General features: G+C 54.0%; 1 protein-coding gene across 3 annotated transcripts in view; it reads right to left on the reverse strand.

Moving 5' to 3' along the window:
• LOC140386591 (V-set and immunoglobulin domain-containing protein 10-like) overlaps positions 1-22939 on the reverse strand; it is a 96420-nt gene extending 73481 nt beyond the window's left edge. Inside the window, exons 1-2 of one of the 3 annotated variants that reach the window (XM_072469052.1) lie at positions 22792-22939; positions 22096-22413 (exon numbers count right to left, since the gene is read on the reverse strand). In XM_072469052.1, the coding sequence (XP_072325153.1) occupies positions 22096-22413; positions 22792-22837 (364 nt within the window). In that variant the 5' untranslated portion in view covers positions 22838-22939. The remainder of the gene's footprint in view (positions 1-22095; positions 22414-22791) is intronic. The other 2 variants (XM_072469053.1, XM_072469051.1) reach the window with 2 other exon arrangements.
• Between the last annotated feature and the right edge of the window lie 1118 nt (positions 22940-24057).

Consider the following 24057-nt stretch of genomic DNA (forward strand, 5'->3'; position numbering starts at 1 on the left):
TTCCTCTTATGGGAAAATCTATAACTAGGGATAAATATTTTTAAAAGGGTGCTGTCAATCTTTAGAGCTCTAAACCTCAAACGATGATAGGAGCAATGTCTTTGAATATTTTATGCAGAGGTAAATGCATTCTTACTAAGCTAGGAGTGAAAGGTTATTGGGGGTAGGTGGGAACGTGATGTTGAGGTTACAGCAGATCCGCCTTGATACTGTTGAATATCCTTTCCTTGAATTGCCATCTTGCCGTGGTGGAAAGGTTTGAGCATTCCATTCATCCAGAGCGCAATGCCATCGGGAGTTTTAAGCTTCTAGCAGGGTCAGCCACAATGGTAAGTTCTGAATGTGTCTGAATAAGGTCACAAGTCTTGAATGGTGGCACAGACAGAAGATACTTGTATTGACTTCTACAGAGCCTTCTTTGGACTTATCATTGGCATCAAGTGTTAGAGCATAGGCACTCACGAACATTGACTGCCGTTTCTTGGAAAATAACAGACGGAGGGTCATGAGATACTCGTTGAGGCTGATAGGGAGTTCCGCAAGTCATTTGATAAGTTTGCTTGTGATGGTGAAACCAATTCCATCCGGCCTGGGCTGATCTTTGGGTATCCGCTCAAGAAGGTGTAACCCCACCACTTTCTTTCAGCAGCCCTACGCCAGCTCTTCAGGTCTCTTGCATGGCAGCCATGTCACCATTGAAGTGTCTGAGTTCATGGGCAGCAAGGTAAGTTCTATGTTGCAGGTGATTGTTTTTGTTCAATGTCCATGAGGGTTCGTACGTTCCAGATTCCAAAATTCAGTTCAACTTTGATCTTCTGATGGCAAGTAGATGAACTGGCTCGATGTGATTTTCAGCCAGCTTGGTGACATAACAGACTATTTTTAGGGCTCCTTTTTTAGCCCTTTTCCCACGCATGGTGAGCAGACTTTAACCCGAAGAGCGCTGCGCAGCCATGAAGAAAGTTGCCAAAATGCTCTCCTGTTCCTATTCCAAGAGCAAGACGACCAAATCAAACTCCACTACGTGCTTGCCCATCTGAATGGAGGGAGTTCTATATCTTACTGTCTCCGTCACCTCTCATTGATCACTGCAGGGCTCTTCTCTGTGTAGGGGTGTGCTGGTTTCATCTAGGTAGGGCCTGGTGCGGGACTTCTTTCAACATGGGTATGCCGTTGCACATCAGCAGACACACATTTCTTGACAGAGGGTAGGTCCAGTTACAGTGGCAAGGGAACCTCAATGGCTGGAGATCTCCCTCCTTCTGCAGCCTTCATCTGTCATCACAGCCATTGATAGTGTTGAAGTCAATAATTTTTCCTGCTTCTGGACTGTAGTAGAAAGATTCAACAACGCTCGTTTAAAGCAAAATAACAGGCTTTATTTACGAAGAGACTGCATGCAGTAATGGCTGAAACTTGAGGTCAGAGAGCAGTTAGTACAACTGCTGATTCCTTCCCAAGTTCGCGCTGTCACAGGGAATCAGCTCAGTATTTATACATTATCATTATCAAGATTGCGTGACTACAGCTTAGTCAGGAATTTGATCGGAAGTAGAAACGGAAGCAATGTCATGAACCTGCTGACCTCCAAGGGCTCTTTGTCTCATCACTCATACCATTATCTTGTCCTTTGATTAAAAGGTCGGAGGAAACTCATCCATCCCTTATCTTGTCTTATTCATACGGCCCTGGGTTATGACGAGTTAGTCTTATCAGGAGTTGCCGAGGTCAGGCATTTTGGAATGGCTTGGAAGGCTTGACCTTCTCTGATCTTATTCAGACTTCAAGTTATGCGGAGTCGGCCTTATCAGTCTTACAGGGGTCTGGAATGGTTAGGGCAGCATTTCTTACAGGGGTCTGGTGAACTGTCAGCATTCTTTACAGGGGTCTGGTGAACTGGAATGAGTAGGTCAGCTTCTCTTACATTGTATCAAACATTTTGACCAGTCTTCCCATTGACCAGTTTTCCCATCATGCCATTACTTTATTCGTACCATATCACAGCTCTACTCCAACCTGACACACTAATTCTCAACATTCTTAAGGAAGTTAAAATCCTCATCCTTTGGGACATCTACGCCAGAATTGGAAAGGACTCCCAAATCTGGAAAGGAACCATTGGAAAGGAAAGAGTTGGGAATTGGTATTCCAACAGGATTTTCTTGCTCACCAAATGCACAGAACACCAGCTTGCCAACACTAACACCCCATTCTACCTTAAAACGCAGGTTCAAGACTTTCTGGAGACATCCACATCAAAGAAAAACTAGCATCTGATCAACTTCATCATCGTAAGATCTTGAGGCCAAAGCAATGACCAGTGCAGAAGACTGTTGGACAGATCACCAGCTCATTCGCTCCTCTATGGCCATTAGATTCCGCAGAAAGCACTACAAGATGAAGAAACAGCCCCAAAAAATTATAAACGTTGAGTTGGTTCAAGACCCATATATAATAATAATCGTTATTAGTATCACAAGTAAGCTCACATTAACACTGCAATGAAGTTACTGTGAAAATCCCCTAGTCACCACACTAAGGACAGTAGCACAGTAGTTAGCACTGCTGCTTTACAGCACGAGGGTCCCAGTTTCGATTCCCGGCTTGGATTGCTGTCTGTGCAGAGTCTGCACGTTCTCCCCGTGTCTGCGTGGGTTTCCTCCGGGTGCTCCAGCTTCCTTCCACAAGTCCCGAAAGACGGGCTGTTAGGTAATTTGGACATTCTGAATTCTCCCTCCGTGTACCCAAATAGGTGCCAGAATGTGACGACTAGGTGCTTTTCACAGTACTTCATTGCAGTGTTAATGTAAGCCTACTTGTGACAATAAAGATTATTATTATCAGGCGCCTGTTCAGGTACACTGAGAGAGAATTCAGAATGTCCAATTCACTGAACAAACAGGTCTTTCGGGACTTGTGGGAGGAAACTGGAGCACCCGGAGGAAACCCAAGCAGACACGTGGAGATGTATGGACTCTGCACAGACAGTGACCCAAGCTGGGAATCAAACCGGGGTCCCTGGCACCGTGAAGCAAGCTTGCTACCGTGCCGCCCCATGCTCGTGAACTTCCAACAATCTCTTCTCCAAAATCTCCACAAGTATCCGTTCCAATAGAGGTGAGGAAAACTGAGAAGAGCTGAAGACAGGCATCATCTAAAGTTGTGAAAAACCATCAACTACAAGACTGGTTTGATAAGAATGATCACAGCTTCCAAGACCTCATTGAGGAGAAGAGGAAAGCTCTCCACACTGAGCAAAACAACATAACGAGTCATGTGAAGAGAGTGCTCATCAATTAGCCAAGGTGGAGGTGCAAAGAAGAACTAGAGAAATCAAGAACCAATGTTAGATTGAGAAAGCTAAGGAGCCGTAACTCCACGCTGACAATCATTACACCCCGGGCTTCTTCAGTGCCACCAAGGCAATATATGAATCCAACACCCTTGGTCTCAAACTGATGTAGAGTAAGGACAGAACCGTCTGAAGGAACAGAGAAAACATCAGCTTTCAATGGAGAGATTACTTAAAAGAACTCCTAAACTGTTATACAGCCGTAGATGAGGATTTGATTAAGGTAACCCACAACTTTCCATCAAAAAAGAGCAACTTTAACTCACTCCCAGTGAGTTCTCCCAGTGAGCCAGAGAAGACACAGCCAGAGTGAGACAGGGCGAAGAGTGAGTTTGGGAATTTGAAGCTAGGTGGGAATTCAAAGCTGGGTTGGGAGGAGGTGCTTTTTATCCTTGGGAAGTGACTGGTAAGTAGTTTGTCTTTTCATTTGTATATTTATTTATTTTTTCTTTCGTTTTTTGGAATTGTAGTTGTATCAGTTAACCCAGTGTTTTTCAAACTTTTCTTCCGGGGACCCATTTTTACCAACCGGCCAACCTTCGGGACCCAACTCGGCCGACCTTCGCGACCCACGCCGGCCGACCTTCGCGACCCACGCCGGCCGACCTTCGTGAGCCACGCCGGCCGACCTTCGCGACCCATGCCGACCGACATTTGTGGCCCACGTCAACCGACCTTTGCGGCCCACGCCGGCCGACCTGCACGACCCACCATTTTCTCCTACCTTGTTTGCTGCTGACAAAAATGGAGGAAATGGTTTTAGGTCCCTTTGGCCCCAATGGCCCCTTTTGACCCCCCGAACTTGAGAAAAATGGCTGCCCAATTTTTAAAATCTGTTCCTGGCCGGCTGCTGCGGCTGTTGCACACGGATTTGCGCGATTGAGAGCGCCACGACGGACGGCTCCGCAACCCTCCCGAACCTCGCCCATGGGTCGTGCCCCTGAGTTTGACAATGCTTGAGTTAACCTAAGGTTTAAGACATGGCAGGAGATCCCAGACGCGTGTCATGTTCCTCGTCTGCGATGTGGGAGCTCAGGGATACGTCCACTGTCCTTGGCTCCTTCACGTGCAAGAAGTGTGTCCAGTTGCAGCTCCTGTTAGACCGCTTGACGGCTCTGGAGCTGCGGATGGACTCACTTTGGAGCATTCGTGATGCTGAGGACGTCGTGGCTAGCACGTTGAGCGAGTTGGTCACACCGCAGGTGAAAGTTACTGAGGGAGATAGAAAATGAGTGACCAAAAGACAGAGCAAGAGTAGGAAGGCAGTGCAGGTGTCCCCTGCAGTCATCCCCCTGCAAAAAAGATATACCGATTTGGATACTGTTGAGGGAGATGGCTCACCAGGGGAAGGCAGCAGCAACCAGGTTCATGGCACCGTGGCTGGCTCTGCTTCGCAGCTGGGCAGGAAGACGAATGGCAGAGCTACAGTGATAGGGGACTCAATCGTAAGGGGAATAGACAGGCGGTTCTGTGGACACAATTGAGGCTCCAGGTTGGTATGTTGCCTCCCTGGTGCAAGGGTCAAGGATATCTCAGAGCGGCTGCAGGACATTCTGGGGGGGGGGGGGGGGGGTGCGGGGGGGGGGGGGGGTGAACAGCCAGCTGTCGTGGTGCACATAGGCACCAACGATGTAGGTAAAAAATGGGTCGAGGTCCTACAAGCTGAATTCAGGGAGTTAGGAGTTAAACCAAAAGGTAGGACCTCAAAGGTAGTAATCTCAGGATTGCTACCAGTGCCACGAGCTAGTCAGAGTAGGAATGTCAGGATAGAGAGGATGAATGCATGGCTCGAGAGATGGTGCAAGACGGAGGGATTCAAATTCCTGGGGCACTGAATCGGTTCTGGGGGAGGTGGGACCAGTACAAACCGGACGGTCTGCACCTGGGCAGGACTGGAACCGATGCTAGAGCTATTGGGGAGGATCTAAACTAATGTGGCAGGGGGATGGGATCAAATGTAGGAAGTCGGAGGGAAGTAAAACGGGGCCAGAAACAAAAAGCAGTAAGGGGGGAAGCAACCGCTGGACCTCAGACCTGATGAAGGCCTTATCCTGGGTGCTGTCCTCGCTTGACACAATTCACACCTCTTTAACCTGGGGTTACCCCATCTCTGGATCTGGAAAGATTTAATCACCTGTTAATGCTCGTATTCCAAGCATTGTCTGGCATCTTTGAATCTGTCTATATATATGTTTCTGGAACATACCTCTTCATTCACCTGAGGAAGGAGCAGCACTCTGAAAGCTAGTGACATCGAAACAAACCTGTTGGACTTTAACCTGGTGTTGTAAGACTTCTTACGGGGAAAGTTTAAGGCAGCGAAGCCATAGTCAAAAATCAAAAAGGGCCACAGTAAAGGGTACAGTGACTGAGGAGAGTGAAAAGGGAAGTGATCAATGCAGGATTGTGGGTGTTGTACCTGTGCGCGCAGTATACGGAACAAGGTAAATGAGCTTGTTGCGCACATTGAAATTGGCCGGTGCAATGCTGTGGGCATCACAGAGACGTGGCTGCAAGGGGATCAGGGCTGGGACCTAAATATCCAAGGATATATGTCCTATCGAAAGGACAAGCAGATGGGCAAGGAGGTGGTGTTCCATTGTTAGTAAAGAATGAAGTTAAATCGATAACAAGGAGCGACATAGGATCAGAAGGCATAGAATTTCTGAGGGTAGAATTGAGGAATCGCAAAAGTAAAAAGACCCTGATGGGAGTTGTGTACAGGCCCCTTGGCAGAAGTCAGGATGTGGGGCAGAAAATAAATCAGGAGATAGAAAAGGCATGCAAAAAAGACAATGGGCGGGATTCTCTGATAATCTGATAATCGGCGCGATGGCCGGAACCCGGCGCCAAAAACGGCACGGATCACTCCGGCGTCGGGCCCCCCCAAACGGCGCAAAGTCTCCAGCCCCGAATGGGCTGGTAGCGGCGTGACACAATTCGCGATGGCCGGCGTCACAGAACAAAAGACACCGCCGCCCCCTCCCCCGGAGACCCGACAAGATGGCCGCCCGCCGTGCAGCCCCGAGGTTCCAGGAGCATGACATTGAGGCGCTTCTGGACGCAGTAGAGGAGGAGGGAGGCACTGTACCCCGGACACGGCCCCACGCCTCAGCTGGCGTCTGTGGAGGGAGGTGGCAGAGGCCGTCACATCTGTAGCTCTGACACCACGGACAGGCACCCAGTGCCACAAGAAGGTGAACGATCTCGTCAGGGCAGCCAGGGTGGGTCCCCCGATGTGCGGCACACCCCCAGGTGCAACCAACCCTAACCCTAACTCTAACCCTAATGTGCTGCGCACCTCTGCCAATATACGCACAATCACTGGCCTGCATTTATATACCTGTCTAACACTGTTGCCCTTTATCCCTGCCCCCCACCCGCCCCCCACAGGAGAAGCACGCGCACAACAACATGGAGCGTGAGAGGACCGGAGGGGGCCCAGCTGATGAGAGACCACTCATCGGTCATGAGGAGAGGGCCTGGAACTGGGAGGTGGACCCGAGGACCGGGAGGCTGCCAATGCAGAGGTCAGGGGCACCCCACCAAGTGAGACATCCACGGCCCATCCCCATTCCCCTATATCCCTCCTCCCCCATAACCCCCCACCCCCATATCCCCCATACATCCCTCGCCCATATCCCCCCTCCCCATATCCCCCTCCCCATATCCCCCCTCCCCATATCCCTCATATACCCCCTCCCCATAGTCCCCCTCCCCATATACCCCCTCACACATATCCCCATAACCCCATCCCCCATATCCCCCTCCCTCATATCCCCCCTCCCCCAAAACCCCCCTCGCCCATATCCCGCTCCCCATATCTCTCCTCCCCATATCCCCCATATCCCCCCTCCCCTATATCCCCCCTCCCCCATATCCCCCCTCCCCCATATCCCCCGATCACCGCCTGCGTGTCGAACCATTCATGCTGTATTGTGTATTGCAGGAGCAAACGTCGAGGCACCCGTCCCCACGGATGCCGACCGTCCGCAGGACGCCCACGAGACAGGGACAGGCCCGGCCCCTCCGGCTTGCGACGCCCACACAACGCCACATGGCGGCCACAAGACAGGGACATGCCCGGTCTCTCCGGCATGCAATGCCCACACGACGCCTCAGGGCGGCCACGAGACAGGGACAGGCCCGGAGCAACAGGGAGACGACGACCCCGTCTCGTGCGAGTGCGGCGACGCAGGCATGTGACACCCAGCGATGAGGGGTCAGCCACAGGCCCCCGTCGCAGCCGAGCCAGGACAGCCCTACCCAGGATACCACTACCCAGGACATCCCTACCCAGGACACCCCTACCCAGGATACCACTTCCCAGGACAGCCCTACCCAGGACACCCCTACCCAGGACAGCCCTACCCAGGATAGCCCTACCCAGGACACCACTACCCAGGACACCCCTACCCAGGACACCCCTACCCAGGATACCACTTCCCAGGACACCCCTACCCAGGACACCCCTACCCAGGACACCCCTACCCAGGACACCCCTACCCAGGACAGCCCTACCCAGGATACCCCTACCCAGGACACCCCTACCCAGGACAGCCCTACCCAGGACACCCCTACCCAGGACACCCCTACCCAGGACACCCCTACCCAGGACAGCCCTACCCAGGACACCCCTACCCAGGATAGCCCTACCCAGGACACCCCTACCCAGGACACCCCTACCCAGGACACCCCTACCCAGGATACCACTTCCCAGGACAGCCCTACCCAGGACACCCCTACCCAGGACAGCCCTACCCAGGACACCCCTACCCAGGACACCCCTACCCAGGACACCTCTACCCAGGACACCCCTACCCAGGACACCCCTACCCAGGACAGCCCTACCCAGGACACCACTACCCAGGACACCCCTACCCAGGACACCCCTACCCAGGACACCCCTACCCAGGACAGCCCTACCCAGGACACCACTACCCAGGACACCCCTACCCAGGACACCCCTACCCAGGACACCACTACCCAGGGCACCCCTACCCAGGAGAACCCTACCCAGGACACCACTACCCAGGGCACCCCTACCCAGGAGTCCCCTACCCAGGACACCACTACCCAGGACACCCCTACCCAGGACAGCCCTACCCAGGACACCACTACCCAGGACACCCCTACCCAGGACACCCCTACCCAGGACACCCCTACCCAGGACAGCCCTACCCAGGAGTCCCCTACCCAGGATACCCCTACCCAGGACACCCTTACCCAGGACACCCCTACCCAGGACACCCCTACCCAGGACACCCCTACCCAGGACCCCCCTACCCAGGAGACCCCTACCCAGGACAGCCCTACCCAGGACCCCCCTACCCAGGACACCTCTACCCAGGACAGCCCTACCCAGGACCCCCCTACCCAGGAGACCCCTACCCAGGACACCCCTACCCAGGACAGGCCTACCCAGGACCCCCCTACCCAGGACAGCCCTACCCAGGACCCCCCTACCCAGGAGACCCCTACCCAGGACACCCCTACCCAGGACACCCCTACCCAGGACACTCCTACCCAGGACACTCCTACCCAGGACACCCCTACCCAGGACACCCCTACCCAGGACACCCCTACCCAGGACACCCCTACCCAGGACACCCCTACCCAGGACACCCCTACCCAGGACACCCCTACCCAGGAGAACCCTACCCAGGACACCCCTACCCAGGACACTCCTACCCAGGACACCCCTACCCAGGACACCACTACCCAGGGCACCCCTACCCAGGAGAACCCTACCCAGGACACCCCTACCCAGGACACTCCTACCCAGGACACCCCTACCCAGGACACCCCTACCCAGGACAGCCCTACCCAGGACACCACTACCCAGGGCACCACTACCCAGGACACCCCTACCCAGGACACCCCTACCCAGGACACCCCTACCCAGGAGTCCCCTACCCAGGACACCACTACCCAGGACACCCTTACCCAGGACACCCCTACCCAGGAGTCCCCTACCCAGGACACCCTTACCCAGGACACCCCTACCCACGACAGCCCTACCCAGGATACCACCACCCAGGACACCCCTACCCAGGACACCCCTACCCAGGACACCCCTACCCAGGACAGCCCTACCCAGGACACCACTACCCAGGACACCCCTACCCAGGACACCCCTACCCAGGACACCACTACCCAGGGCACCCCTACCCAGGAGAACCCTACCCAGGACAGCACTACCCAGGGCACCCCTACCCAGGAGTCCCCTACCCAGGACACCACTACCCAGGACACCCCTACCCAGGAGTCCCCTACCCAGGACACCCCTACCCAGGACAGCCCTACCCAGGAGTCCCCTACCCAGGACACCCCTACCCAGGACACCCTTACCCAGGACACCCCTACCCAGGACACCCCTACCCAGGACAGCCCTACCCAGGAGTCCCCTACCCAGGACACCCCTACCCAGGAGTCCCCTACCCAGGATACCCCTACCCAGGACACCCTTACCCAGGACACCCCTACCCAGGACACCCCTACCCAGGACACCCCTACCCAGGACCCCCCTACCCAGGAGACCCCTACCCAGGACAGCCCTACGCAGGACCCCCCCTACCCAGGACACCTCTACCCAGGACAGCCCTACCCAGGACCCCCCTACCCAGGAGACCCCTACCCAGGACACCCCTACCCAGGACAGCCCTACCCAGGACCCCCCTACCCAGGACAGCCCTACCCAGGACCCCCCTACCCAGGAGACCCCTACCCAGGACACCCCTACCCAGGACACCCCTACCCAGGACACTCCTACACAGGACACTCCTACCCAGGACACCCCTACCCAGGACACCCCTACCCAGGACACCCCTACCCAGGACACCCCTACCCAGGACACCCCTACCCAGGACACCCCTACCCAGGACACCCCTACCCAGGAGAACCCTACCCAGGACACCCCTACCCAGGACACTCCTACCCAGGACACCCCTACCCAGGACACCACTACCCAGGGCACCCCTACCCAGGAGAACCCTACCCAGGACACCCCTACCCAGGACACTCCTACCCAGGACACCCCTACCCAGGACACCCCTACCCAGGACAGCCCTACCCAGGACACCACTACCCAGGGCACCACTACCCAGGACACCCCTACCCAGGACACCCCTACCCAGGACACCCCTACCCAGGAGTCCCCTACCCAGGACACCACTACCCAGGACACCCTTACCCAGGACACCCCTACCCAGGAGTCCCCTACCCAGGACACCCTTACCCAGGACACCCCTACCCAGGACACCCCTACCCACGACAGCCCTACCCAGGACACCCCTACCCACGACAGCCCTACCCAGGATACCACTACCCAGGACAGCCCTACCCAGGACACCCCTACCCACGACAGCCCTACCCAGGATACCACTACCCAGGACAGCCCTACCCAGGACATCACTACCCAGGACACCCCTACCCGGGACACCCCTACCCGGGACACCGACAGACATGACACCGAAATACAGGACACTGACACACAGTGGACGGATGAAGACGAACCGCCACCCCAGGGGACCATGGACTCTGAGTTGGACGATGCACATGACACAACGCCACTGCTGTCTCCAACACCCTCCACCATCACAGAGAGGCTTTAGTGATGAGGCGTCTGGTACACTCACTGGTGCGCACAACACAGCCGTCCCGGTACAGCAGGTGGAAGTAGGAGCAGCAGAGGGGCCGGGAGGTCGGAGGGCATCCTTGTGCAAGCAAACAGCTTCCGCCCAGATGGATCCCGGGTTCCTGGAGTTACCACACCCATCCATAGACCCGATGCAACCACTGAACCTGTGACGAAGGAAGAGGGTGACGGCCGGCTTGCGGCGGCTGCAGACGCAGGTGGAGGAGTGCACCCGCGTCCAGGAGCTGGGAGTGGTGCCGGTCATGTGTGCCGCCCAGGCCGAAACTGCACGGGTGGCATCCGCGGTGGAGGCAATGGGTGCGACAGTGTCAGACATGGGGAGCAGGATGCGAGGCCTGGGGCGTTCCATGAAGGCGGCGTCTGTGGCCCAGGACATGGCTGCCCTCTCACCCCTTGTCGCTGCATGGACATCATTGTAGCTGTTCTCTGCGTCACTCTGTGGCCTCCGTATAGGCGTCATCAGCCACGACCGCAACGGGTAAACCCAGGGGTGGCGTCCCTCGAACATGCCGGGGATGTAAGACCGCGACAAAACCTATGAGTCATGTACATTGCCCGGGTATCGGACGCAGATGTGCAAGATCATCATGCGGTGGTCACAGACCACCTGGATGTTCATGGAATAGGTCCCCTTCCTATTGGTGAATACGGCCCTGTTATCTGCAGGTGGCCGCACGGCGACGTGCATCCCATCGATCGCGCCCTGGACCATGGGAAAACCAGTCACGGCAGAGAAGCCCACGGCCTGGGCATCCTGGCTGACCCGGTCCACAGGGAAGCGGATGTAACGGTCCACAATGGCATATAAGGCGTCAGTCACTGCCCGGATGCACCGATGCACCGATGTCTGCGAGATGCCGGACAGGTCCCCACTCGGCGCCTGGAATGACCCCGTGGCATAAAAGTTCAGGGCCACCATAACCGTGACGGACACGGGGAGAGGATGTGACCCCCAGTGCCACGCGGTGCCAGGTGTGCCAGCAGGTGGCAGATGTGTGCCACGGTTTCCCGGCTCATCCGGAGTCTCCTCCTGCACGCCAGGTCCTTGAGGTCCTGGTACGACGAGTGTGGCCGGTACACACGGGCCTCCTTGGGTGTCTCCGTGGCGCCACGGCCTCCTCCTCCCTCTTGTCGTGCTCCTCCTCCTCCTCGTGCTCCTCCTCCTCGTCGTGCTCCCCCTCCTCTTCCTGCTCCTCCTCCTCTTCGTACTCCCCCTGCTCCTCCTCCTCCTCGTCCTGTCGAGCGGGTGTCCCTCCAGCCTGCTCCTCTGCGGCAGCCTGCGCCGCCTATTTGGCACGCTCCTCCTCCTCCCCCCCCCAGGGCAACATGGAGAATAGCGGCTGCCGCCACGGCGGCCAACATCGCTGGCTGATCAGAAAACATGACAGCCTGCTGGGGGGCAGGGGGGGGGGGGTGGGGGGGGACGACAACATGTCATCATTGCCCTTACCCCTCTCCCCCCAGCCAGGTGGCATGGGCTGCATGGGAGCGACTGTTGGAAGCTAGCACCTGGCCAGGCAGACGACCTCCCTTGCCCTCGTCCCCCCTCCCTGGCACTCGTCCTCACCCCGGCACTCGCCCTCACCCCGGCACTTGCCCTCCCCCTCCCCCACCCCGGCACTCGCCCTCACCCTGGCACTCGCCCTCACCCCCCTCCCCGGCCCTGTCCCCCCTCCCCGGCACTCGCCCTATCGCCCCCTCTCCGTCATTCGCCCTCACCAAATCACCCCGGCACTAGCCCTCTTCCCCATCCCTGGCACTCGCCCCTCCTCCCTCCCCGGCACTCCCACTCACCCCGGCACTCGCCCTCCCCCCCCCACCTTGGCACTCGCCTTCTCCCCCCTCCCTCACCCCGGCACTCGCCCTCCCCCCCACCCTGGCACTCGCCTTCTCCCCCCTCCCTCACCCCGGCACTCGCCCTCTCCCCCCTCCACGGCACTCGCCCACTCCCCCCCCCCTCCATCACCCCGGCACTCCCCCAACCCCCCCCTCCCCGGCACTCGCCCTCTCGCCCCCTCTCCGTCATTCGCCCTCACCAAATCACCCCGGCACTAGCCCTCTCCCCCATCCCTGGCACTCGCCCCTCCTCCCTCCCCGGCACTCCCCCTCACCCCGGAACTCGCCCTCCCCTCCCACCCTGGCACTCGCCTTCTCCCCCCTCCCTCACCCCGGCACTCGCCCTCTCCCCCCTCCACGGCACTCGCCCTAACCTCGGCACTCGCCCTTCCAACCCCCCCCCCCCCACCCCCCCCCCCCCCCCCCACCCCCCGCGCTCGCCCTCTCTCTCCTCCCCGGCACTCGCCCTCTCCCCCTCCCCGGCCCGCTCTCCCTCCCCGGTACTCGCCCTCTCGCCCCCTCCCCGGCCATCTTCCCCCTCCCCGGCACTCGCCCTCTCCCATCTCCCAGACACTCTCCCCCTCCACGGCATTCACCCTCTCCCCCCCTCCCCGGCACTCACCCTCTTCCCCCCTCCCCGGCATTCGCCCTCTCCCCGGCCCTCTCCCCCCTCCCTGGCACTTTCCCTCTCTCCCTCCCCAGCCCTCTCCCCCCTCCCCAGCACTCGCCCTCTCGCCCCGCCCCAGCACTCCCCCTCACCCCCTAACCCCGGCACTCGTCCTTTCCCCCCTCCCTGGTACTCGCCCCCTCCCCCCTCCCCACCACTCGCCCTCACCCCGGCATTCACCGTCACCCCCGGCACTCACCCTCTCCCCCCTCCCTCACCCCGGCACTTGCCCTCCCACCCCCCCTTCCCGGCATTCGCCCTCACCTCGGCACTCGCCCTTTCCCCCCTCCCCGGCACTCGCCCTCTCCCCCCTCCCCCACACTCGCCCTCTCCCCCACCCCGGCACTCGCCCTCCCCCCCCTCCCCGGCACTCGCCCTCACCTCGGCACTCGCCCTCTACCCCCTCCCCCGCACTCGCCCTCGCTCCAACTCTCCGGCACTCGCCCTCTCCGCCCCTCCCCGGCACTCGCCCTCTCCCCCTCCCCGGCACTCACCCTCTACCCCCTCCCTGGCCCTCTCCCCCCCTCCCCGGCACTCGCCCTCTCCCCCCTCCCCAGCCTGCTCCCCCTCCCCGGCAATCGCCCTCTCCCCCCTCCCTGGCCCTCTCCCCCCTCCCCGGCACTCGTCCTCTCCCCCCTCCCCAGCCTGCTCCCCCTCCCCGGCAATCGCCCTCTCCCCCCTCCCCGGCCCTCTCCCCCCTCCCCGGCACTCGCCCTCTCGCCCCCATCCCGGCCCTCTCCCCGGCACTCACCCTCTCCCCCCTCCCCGGCGGTCTCCCCCCTCCGCGGCCCTCTCCCCCCACCCCAGCACTCTCCCTCTCGCCCTGCCCCGGCACTCGCCCTCACCCCGGCACTCGCCCTCTCCCCCCTCCCTGGCACTCGCCCCCTCCCCCTTCCCCGGCACTCACCCTCCCCCTTCCCCGGCACTCGCCCTCATCCCGGCACTCACCCTCACCCCAGCACTCGCCCTCTCCCACCCCCTCCCTGGCACTCGTCATCACCCTCCCTCCACCCCAACCCCTCACCCTTCCCTCTCACCCACCCCACAACCCGCCACCCCCCCAACCCCCATCCCCCCCAACACACACCCGTCCCCCACACACACAGAGTGCGGCCACACCATCACTTCTCCTGCGGCCACCCCACGCTGTGACCTACCTCCGCGCTGTATGGCATCAACCATCAGCACTGGTTGACGCCATTATATATGGTTGTTTAATTTACGCCGGCGTGACCTGTGGTCACGTCGGCGGGATTTCTGCCCATCCGGCCGGGTGAATTCGGGAAGCCCCAGGGTCCATAGCGTCGTGCCGGTCCCCACCATTCTCTGAGGCGGGCGGCGCGATTCACGCCTCGCCGACATTTGGGGGGTCGGAGAATTGGGAGGCTGGCGGGAGCAGGGTTCACGCCGACCCCCGGCAATTCTCCGACCCGGCGGGGGGTCGGAGAATCCCGCCCAGTATTACAATAATCATGGGGGACTTCAATATGCAGGTGGACTGGGAAAATCAGGTTGGTAGTGGATCCCAAGAAATGAAATTTGTGGAACGTCTAAGAGATGTTTTTTTGGAGCAGCTTGTGACAGAGCCTTCGAGGGAACAGGCAATTCTGGATCTGGTGATGTGTAATGAGGCAGACTTGTTTAGGGAACTTAAGGTGAAGGAACCCTTAGGGAGCAGTGACCACAGTGTGATAGAATTTACCCTGCAGTTTGAGATGGAGAAGCTGCAATCAGATGGAACGGTTTTACAATTAAATAAGGGTAACTACAAAGACATGAAGGAAGAGCTGGCCAGAGTTGATTGGAGAAGGAGCCTAGCAGGGAAGATAGTGGAACAGCAATGGCAGGATTTTTGGGGAGTTATTAGGAAGGCACAACAGAAATTCATCCCAAGGAGGAGGAAACATGCTAAGGGGAGGACAAGGCATCCATGGCTGACGAGGGATGTCAAGGACAGCATAAAGGCTAGGGAAAAAGCATACACGAGCAGAGGACAACTAAAAAAGCAATAGTGGGGGGGCGGGGAGAGATGAAGTACGAGTGCAAGCTAGCTAGTAATATAAAGGAAGAGATTTTTTCAATATATAAAAGGTAAGAGAGAGGCAAAAATAGACATTGGATCACTAGAAAATGTGGCTGGATAAGTAATAATAGGAAACAAAGAAATGGCAAATGAACTGAATAGTTACTTTGCATCAATCGTCACAGTGGAAGTCACCAGTGGGATGCCAGAGCTCCAGGAGAATCAGGGGGCAGAGGTGAGTCCAGTGACCATTACTAAGGAGAAGTTTCTGGGGAAACTGAAAGGTCTGAAGGTGGATAAGTCACCTGGACCGGATGGACTACACCCCAGGGTCCTAAAAGAGATAGCTGAGGAAATTGTGGAGGCATTGCTGATGATCTTTCAGGAATCACTGGATGCAGGAAGGGTCCCAGAGGACCGGAAGGTGGCTAATGTAACACCACTGTTTAAGAAGGGAGAGAGGCAGAAGACGGGAAATTATCGGCCGGTTAGCCTGACTTCGGTCATTGGTAAGATTTTAGAGTCTGTTATTAAAGATGAGATTGTGAAGCACTTGGAAGTGCATGGTAAAATAGGACTGAGTCAGCACTGCTTCGTCAAGGGAAGGTCATGTCTGACAAATCTGTTAGAGTTCTTTGAGGAGGTAACAAACAAGTTAGACAAAGGAGAATCAGTGGACGAGATTTATTTAGATTTCCAGAAGGCCTTTGACAAGGTGCCGCATAGGAGACTGTTAAATAAGTTAAAAGACCATGGTGTTGTAGCCACCTGGGTTGGCCACTTCCCGACTTTAAAATGGAGATCTGCTAAGAATGCAGGGAAATTCAGCCAACACAGGAAAAACAAGCAGGTGCAAAGTTTCCTGTAATCAGAACTTGCAGGAACCCAGACAGCACTGAAACTAACAACCATCTACATATTAATGAGCGATCCCCGGGAACAATTGGAAACAGTTGAGGTAAAAAAGGCCAAGCCAGTCTCCTTGTCGCCAGCAGGAGCCAAGATAAAGGAAGGCCAACAGACACTCAGGGACCACCCAGCGATCAGGGAACAGCTCCAGTATTGGAGAAATCGATCCAAGTGATCAGAACTTAGTCCAATCACTTGGAAACAGGTACGGGGTCCGCCTCAAATGGCGCGAAGCCCCTGTGGACTATAAAATAGAGTCCCCAAGTTCAATTCGTCCTTCTTGGCAAGGTCTCCCAGAAGCTCGAAACAACCCTTGACCGTGACCTGCCTAGTAGCTGCACCAACCAAGTAAGTCTCCAGTCAACGCACGCTACGAGATAGGCGCTCCTAGCTACCAGTCTATACCAGCTTTGAAGCCTGCAGACTCAGAATCGAACGAAAGGCCATTTGTTCCCCTGACCTGATGGGCCAGTTCCAAAGCTAAGTATAGGCCTATAGTGTTCGAGATAGTCTAGTAAGTAGAGTTTTATACATGAGTAGAGATTGACTGTGTGTAATAAATGTGTTTTGATTTGAAACGTACTAACTGGTGTATTGAGTTATTGATCAGCACTTGAACTTGAACCTCGTGGTGGTATCATAAAGATACCTGGCGACTCTAGAGCAAAGGTTATAAAACAGAGCAAATTAAGTAAAGATACAATGAGCAACATTTACTAAGAGCCAACCAAAAGTTAGCAACAGCGTTAAGGGCAAGATCCTGGCATGGATAGAGGATTGGATAAAGGAGTCTTTCTCAGGATGGCAGCCGGTGACTAGTGGTGTGCCTCAGGGGTCTGTGCTGGGACCACAACTTTTTACAATATACATTAATGATCTGGAAGATGGTACTGAAGACACTGTTGCTAAGTTTGCAGATGATAGAAAGATCTGTAGAGTGACAGGTAGTATTGAGCAGGCAAGGGGGCTGCAGAAGGACTTGGACAGGCTAGGAGAGTGGGCAATGAAGTGGCAAATGAAATACAATGTGGAAAAGTGTGAGGTTATGCACTTTGGAAGGAGGAATCTAAGCGTAGACTATTTTCTAAATGGAGAAATGCTTCGGAAAGCAGAAGCACAAAGGGACTTGGGAGTCCTTGTTCACGATTCTCTTAAGGTTAATGTGCAGGTTCAGTCGGCAGTTAAGAAGGCAAACGCAATGTGAGCATTCATGTCAAGAGGGCTAGAATACAAGACCAGGGATGTACTTCTGAGGCTGTATAAGGCTCTGGTCAGACCCCATTTGGAGTATTGTGAGCAGTTTTGGGCCCCATATCTAAGGAAGGATGTGCTAGCCTTGGAAAGGGTCCAGAGGAGGTTCACAAGAATGATCCCTGGAATGAAGAACTTGTCGTATGAGGAACGTTTGAGGACTCTGGGTCTGTACTCGTTGGAATTTAGAAGGATGAGAGGGGATCTTATTGAAACATTCACAATACTGTGAGACCTGGATAGAGTGGACGTGGAGAGGATGTTTCCATTTATAGGGAAAAACTAGAACCAGAGGACACCATTCAGAATAAAGGGCTGATCCTTTAAAACAGAGATGAGGAGGAATCTTTTCAGCCAGAGGGTGGTGAATCTGTGGAACTCTTTGCCGCAGAAGGCTGTGGAGGCAAATTCACTGAGTGTCTTTAAGGCAGAGATAGATAGGTTCTTGATTAATAAGGGGATCAGGGATTATGGGGAGAAGGCAGGAGAATGGGGATGAGAAAATATCAGCCATGATTGAATGGCGGAGCAGACTCGATGGGCCAAGTGGCCGAATTCTGCTCCTATGTCTTATGGTCTTATGGTCTTATGGTCTAATGATGATCTTGGACTCCCACAAAGCATGGATGAAGTTGACAGTCTCCCCGAACAGGCGCCGGAATGTGGCGACTAGGGGCTTTTCACAGTAACTTCATTTGAAGCCTACTTGTGACAATAAGCGATTTTTATTTTTCATTTTCAAGCTGCCATTAACCACATGAAGAATGGAAAAGCCACAGGAGTGGATGGGATTCCAATGGAAATTTTAAAACTTGGAGGAGGGAAGGTCATTTGTCATCTCCATCAGCTGTTGCTGAAAATCTGGTGTAGAGAAGAAATTCCTGCCTACCTCAATAATGCCATAATCACCACCACCTTCAAGAAAGAACACAAATGGACAGTTGGAACTACTGCAGAATCTCCATATTCCCCATCATGAGGAAAATCGTCGAACGAGTGGTCACTAGCTGCCTTTTTCAGTCTTCTGACCAAACCATGGAACTGCAGAAATAATTGTCACTGCTCAACAACGTCAATAGAAATGCCAGGAGCAACTCAACCATTCCATGGCCCTCATCTATCTGACCAACACTTTCGACTAACTGAATCGGAATGTGGTATGGATCACCCTGTCAAAGGCCAACTGTCTGGAGAAATTCATCAACATACTCTGACTCCTCCCAACATGATTTTGGCAGCATTCATTGCTGATGGAAATAAGACTGACATCTACAAGGCAAAGACTGGAGTCAAGCAGTGATGTGTCATCACCCCCAAACCTTTCTCCATCTTCATAACCACCATCTCCACATTGTCAAGAGCAAGCTTCCCAGAGGAGTGCAGATAGTCTGCAGGATGGACAGAAAAGTTTTCAACCTCAACTGATGAAATCCAAGAAAACACCACTGACATTGCTCACAGAGTTTCAGTATGTAGATGATTTCGCCATATGCACTCTCTCAGAAGACATTCTCCATGCCATGCTTGCCATCTTCGCGGAAGCATTCCCAAGAATCTGTCTCAGCCTCAACATCAGGAAGACCCAAATCCTTTATCAGTGCACCCCATGGTAAGATCCGGTCTCTCCCTCCATCAAGATCAATGGAGAAACCTTCCCAAACGTGGAACATTTCCCATATCTGGGTAGCAAACTCTCCTCTAAGGCTAACATCAAGGCAGAGATCCAACACCATATCAAATCGGCTACCACCTCCCTTGGAAGTCAAAGGATGAGAGTCTCTCACAACTGTGACATCCGTGCTGACACGAAGATCTGCCTGTACAAGGCACTTTTCCTCCCAACTTTTCTATACAGCTCAGAAACTTGGACGGCATACAGATGCTACCTGAAAGCCATGGAGAGGTACCATCAACCCTGTCTGAGATGGATTCTCGGCATTAACTGGGTGTACAGGCATACTAACATCACTGTCATTGAAGAAGTCAAGAGCACCAGCATTGAGGCCATTATCATCCAAAACCAACTCCGGTGGGCTGGACCTGTGGTTAGGATGTCGAAGCCCCATCTGACAAAGGAAATATTCTTTTTCCAGCTCACGGAGGGCTTCCGAACAAAATCAGAACAAATCAACAAACGTAAAAGCTATGTTGAAGGCTTACGCAACATCGACGTCAACTCTTGCAGGACCATTGTTCAGAAGAGACTTACTTGGAGGAACCGCTTGATTGAAGGGACACAATTCTTTGAGGTCAGCGGACAGCAAGAGGAGACCGGAACGGAGCCTTAAAATGGAACACCAATGAACTAGAGTGCAAGGACCCATCTCACCTCCCAGAAACACCAGCCAAGTGTGTGGCCGAGGATGAGGCTCTAAGATTGGGCTCAACAGCCATGCATCAACCCACAGAACCCATGATCAGTAATATAGAGTTTCGTAGGTGGATAATCGTGATGTGTGCGGGTGATCGCCGAAGAAGGATTGAATAGTGGACCAGGATCGAGGGGCCAAGTGGCCTATCTCTGCTCCTAATACGTAGTGGGAGTAGCTGGCATGCCATAATTGCCCCTGAGTGAGTGGGAACCACCTGTTGAACTGCATAAGTCTTGGTGACATCGAGCAGTTTGTTACAACTAAGTGACTTTCTAGGTCAGGGTTTTAAGGTTCAACAGCATCTCTCGGCCTGGAGTCGCACATCAGTCAGGGCGGCAGATATCCATCTCTAAAGGGATTTTGGGCAATGGATGTTAATTTCACAGCCAACATTTGTGAACCTAGCCTTCAATTCGATGGTACCTCTCCATGGCTTTGAGGTAGCATCTGTATGCCGTCCAAGTTTCTTAGCTGTATAGAAAAGTTGGGAGGAAAAGTGCCTTGTACAGCTTAACTTCGGTAGTAGGGAAGATGCTGGAATCTATCATCAAGGAAGAAATAGCGAGGCACCTGGATGGAAATTGTCCCATTGGGCAGACGCAGCATGGGTTCATAAAGGGCAGGTCGTGCCTAACTAATTTAGTGGAATTTTTTGAGGACATTTACAGTGCGGTAGATAACGGGGAGCCAATGGATGTGGTATATCTGGATTTCCAGAAAGCCTTTGACAAGGTGCCACACAAAAGGTTGCTGCATAAGATAAAGATGCATGGCATGAAGGGGAAAGTAGTAGCATGGATAGAGGATTGGTTAATTAATAGAAAGCAAAGAGTGGGGATTAATGGGTGTTTCTCTGGTTGGCAATCAGTAGCTAGTGGTGTCCCTCAGGGATCAGTGTTGGGCCCACAACTGTTCACAATTTACATAGATGATTTGGAGTTGGGGACCAAGGGCAATGTGTCCAAGTTTGCAGACGACACTAAGATAAGTGGTAAAGCAAAAAGTGCAGAGGATACTGGAAGTCTGCAGAGGGATTTGGATAGGCTAAGTGAATGGGCTAGGGTCTGGCAGATGGAATACAATGTTGACAAATGTGAGGTTATCCATTTTGGTAGGAATAACAGCAAAAGGGATTATTATTTAAATGATAAAATATTAAAACATCCTGCTGTGCAGAGAGACCTGGGTGTGCTAGTGCATGAGTCGCAAAAAGTTGGTTTACAGGTGCAACAGGTGATTAAGAAGGCAAATGGAATGTTGTCCCTCATTGCTAGATGGATGGAGTTTAAGACAAGGGAGGTTCTGCTGCAATTGTATAAGGTGTTAGTGAGGCCACACCTGGAGTATTGTGTTCAGTTTGCTCTCCTTACTTGAGAAAGGATGTACTGGCACTGGAGGGTGTGCAGAGGAGATTTACTAGGTTAATCCCAGAGCTGAAGGGGTTGGATTACGAGGAGAGGTTGAATAGACTGGGACTGTACTCATTGGAATATAGAAGGATGAGGGGGGATCTTATAGAAACATATAAGATTATGAAGGGAATAGATAGGATAGATGCGGGCAGGTTGTTTCCACTGGCGGGTGAAAGCAGAACTAGGGGGCATAGTCTCAAAATAAGGGGAAGTAGATTTAGGACTGAGTATAGGAGGAACTTCTTCACCCAAAGGGTTGTGAATCTATGGAATTCCTTGCCCAGTGAAGCAGTAGAGGCTCCTTCATTAAATGTTTTAAGATAAAGATAGATAGTTTTTTGAAGAATAAAGGGATTAAGGGTTATGGTGTTCGGGCCGGAAAGTGGAGCTGAGTCCACGAAAGATCAGCCATGATCTCATTGAATAGTGGAGCAGGCTCGAGGGGCCAGATGGCCTACTCCTGCTCCTAGTTCGTCTGTTCTTAATTCCGGATTCAATAATACATTGGATTAAAAATGCCGCCAAAGTCTGTGATGGCGTCATATCCCCAGGACAGGGCTGGGCGTCTAGAATACTAATCCACGCTGTGTACTTGCTGAATGATTTCTGCACTTACTGTATATTTGGAGTGTAATTTTAGCTGATGATGCAGACCCGTTGTCGTCGGTCACTTGTACTTCGTACACCCCTGAGTCCTCATGCGTCACACGATCAAGCCGTAAAGTCGCATTGTTGGTGAAAAGTTTTGCTCTGTCTTTATATGCCCCGTAGTATATTGTGCTTCCTCCCAGCGCTTCCACGATTACAGTGCTGGTATTGAATTTCCAAATAATCGAAGAAATTCCTGAGCCCGTGTGCTCCACCAGGAAATACACAGCAGTCCCGGGAGCGCTGTCAATGATGTTTTCATGCGCAATAAGAGTTGAGGTCAATTCTGTAAAAGAGTAAACAGAAGAGAATTATCAGTTGTATCGTTTCCACGTGTGGAATATTCAGCTTTAAGCTCAGAGTAAACAAGCCCAGAGTTGGGCAGCACAGTGCCTCACAGTGTCAGGGACTCGGGCTCGATTCCAGCCTGTGTGGAGTTTGCACTTTCTCCTCCGCCCAGTCCTAAAACGTGCAGGTTAGAGGGGATTGCAGGGAAAGGGCGGGGGGGGGGGGTTTAGGTAGACGGTCGGTGCAGACTCGATGGGCCGAATGACCTCCTTCGCACTTACAGGGATTCGATGATAAGGCCTGAATCTCGACATTCGAGTTTGCATCTGTGACACTTCTCATTCCGATTGAAAACACACCCTTAGCCATAACTCACCCAGGCTGGCGAACAGGAGGACTAACAGGGAGACGAGAATGGCCATGACTGCTACAACCTCACAGCGAGAGAGCGAGAACAACCCAAATCTCTGACGTTCTGTACAGTCAGGGTCAAAGTCCCAAATTATTATGCTGAGGTGCTACTGGTGAGGCAATATTTTATTGATATAAGGCAATAAATTAGCTGTTTTTCACCCTTGATTGCTGCTGATTTTATTTATTTCCTTGTTCCGCAAGGTACTTCAAAACACGGAGGGGGTGGAGGTGGGTGGGAGGGAGAGATTAGCTCTGGCCTCTTCAAGCCTGGTGCCAGCCACTATCAGTCTGAAATGAAGATAGGGAAATCTATAGATACAGCTCCATTTATATTCCTGTAGGTGCCTTACCAGGAATCACTCTCAAGTTGGCAAAGTTTAGAAGGAACTGCAGCTTGATACTCAACATGTTTGCAGGTTTGAACCCAGAGTTGGAAGCGCAAGGTAAGATGCCATAATGCCAGCTGCAAGTCCACTCATCTTCCCCTCAAAGACCAGGGAGAGAGAATGGACCTGATAATTCGCGCAGAGACGACCAAAGAACAAAGAAAAGTACAGCACTGGAACAGGCCCTTCAGCCCTCCAAACCCGTGCCGACCATGCTGGCCGACTAAACTACAATCTTCTACACTTCCTGGGTCCGTATCCCTCTATTCCCATCCTATTCATGTATTTGTCAAGAAGCCCCTTAAATGTCACTATCGTCCCTGCTTCCACCACCTCCTCCAGCAGCGAGTTCCAGGCACCCACTACCCTCTGTGTAAAAACCTTGCCTCGTACATCAACTCTAAACCTTGCCCCTCGCTCCTTAAACCTATGCCCCCTAGTAATTGACCCCTCTACCCCACGGAAAAGCCTCTGACTATCCACTCTGTCTATGCCCCTCAATAATTTTGTGGACCTCTATCAGGTCGCCCCTCAACCTCCCTCGTTCCAGTGAGAACAAACCAAGTTTATTCAACCGTTCCTCATAGCTAATGCCCTCCATACCAGGCAACATCCTGGTAAATCTCTTCTGCACCCTCTCTAAAGCCTCCACATCCTTCTGGTAGTGTGGCGACCAGAATTGAACCCTATGCTCCAAGTGTGGCCTAACTAAGGTTCTATACAGCTGCAACATGACTTGCCAATTCTTATACTCAATGCCCCGGCCAATGAAGGCAAGCATGTCGTATGCCTTCTTGACTACCTTCTCCACCTGTGTTGCCCCTTTCAGTGACCTGTGGACC

This window comes from Scyliorhinus torazame, chromosome 12 (assembly GCF_047496885.1).
Source record: "Scyliorhinus torazame isolate Kashiwa2021f chromosome 12, sScyTor2.1, whole genome shotgun sequence".
In the NCBI taxonomy this organism is placed as follows: Eukaryota; Metazoa; Chordata; class Chondrichthyes; order Carcharhiniformes; family Scyliorhinidae; genus Scyliorhinus; species Scyliorhinus torazame.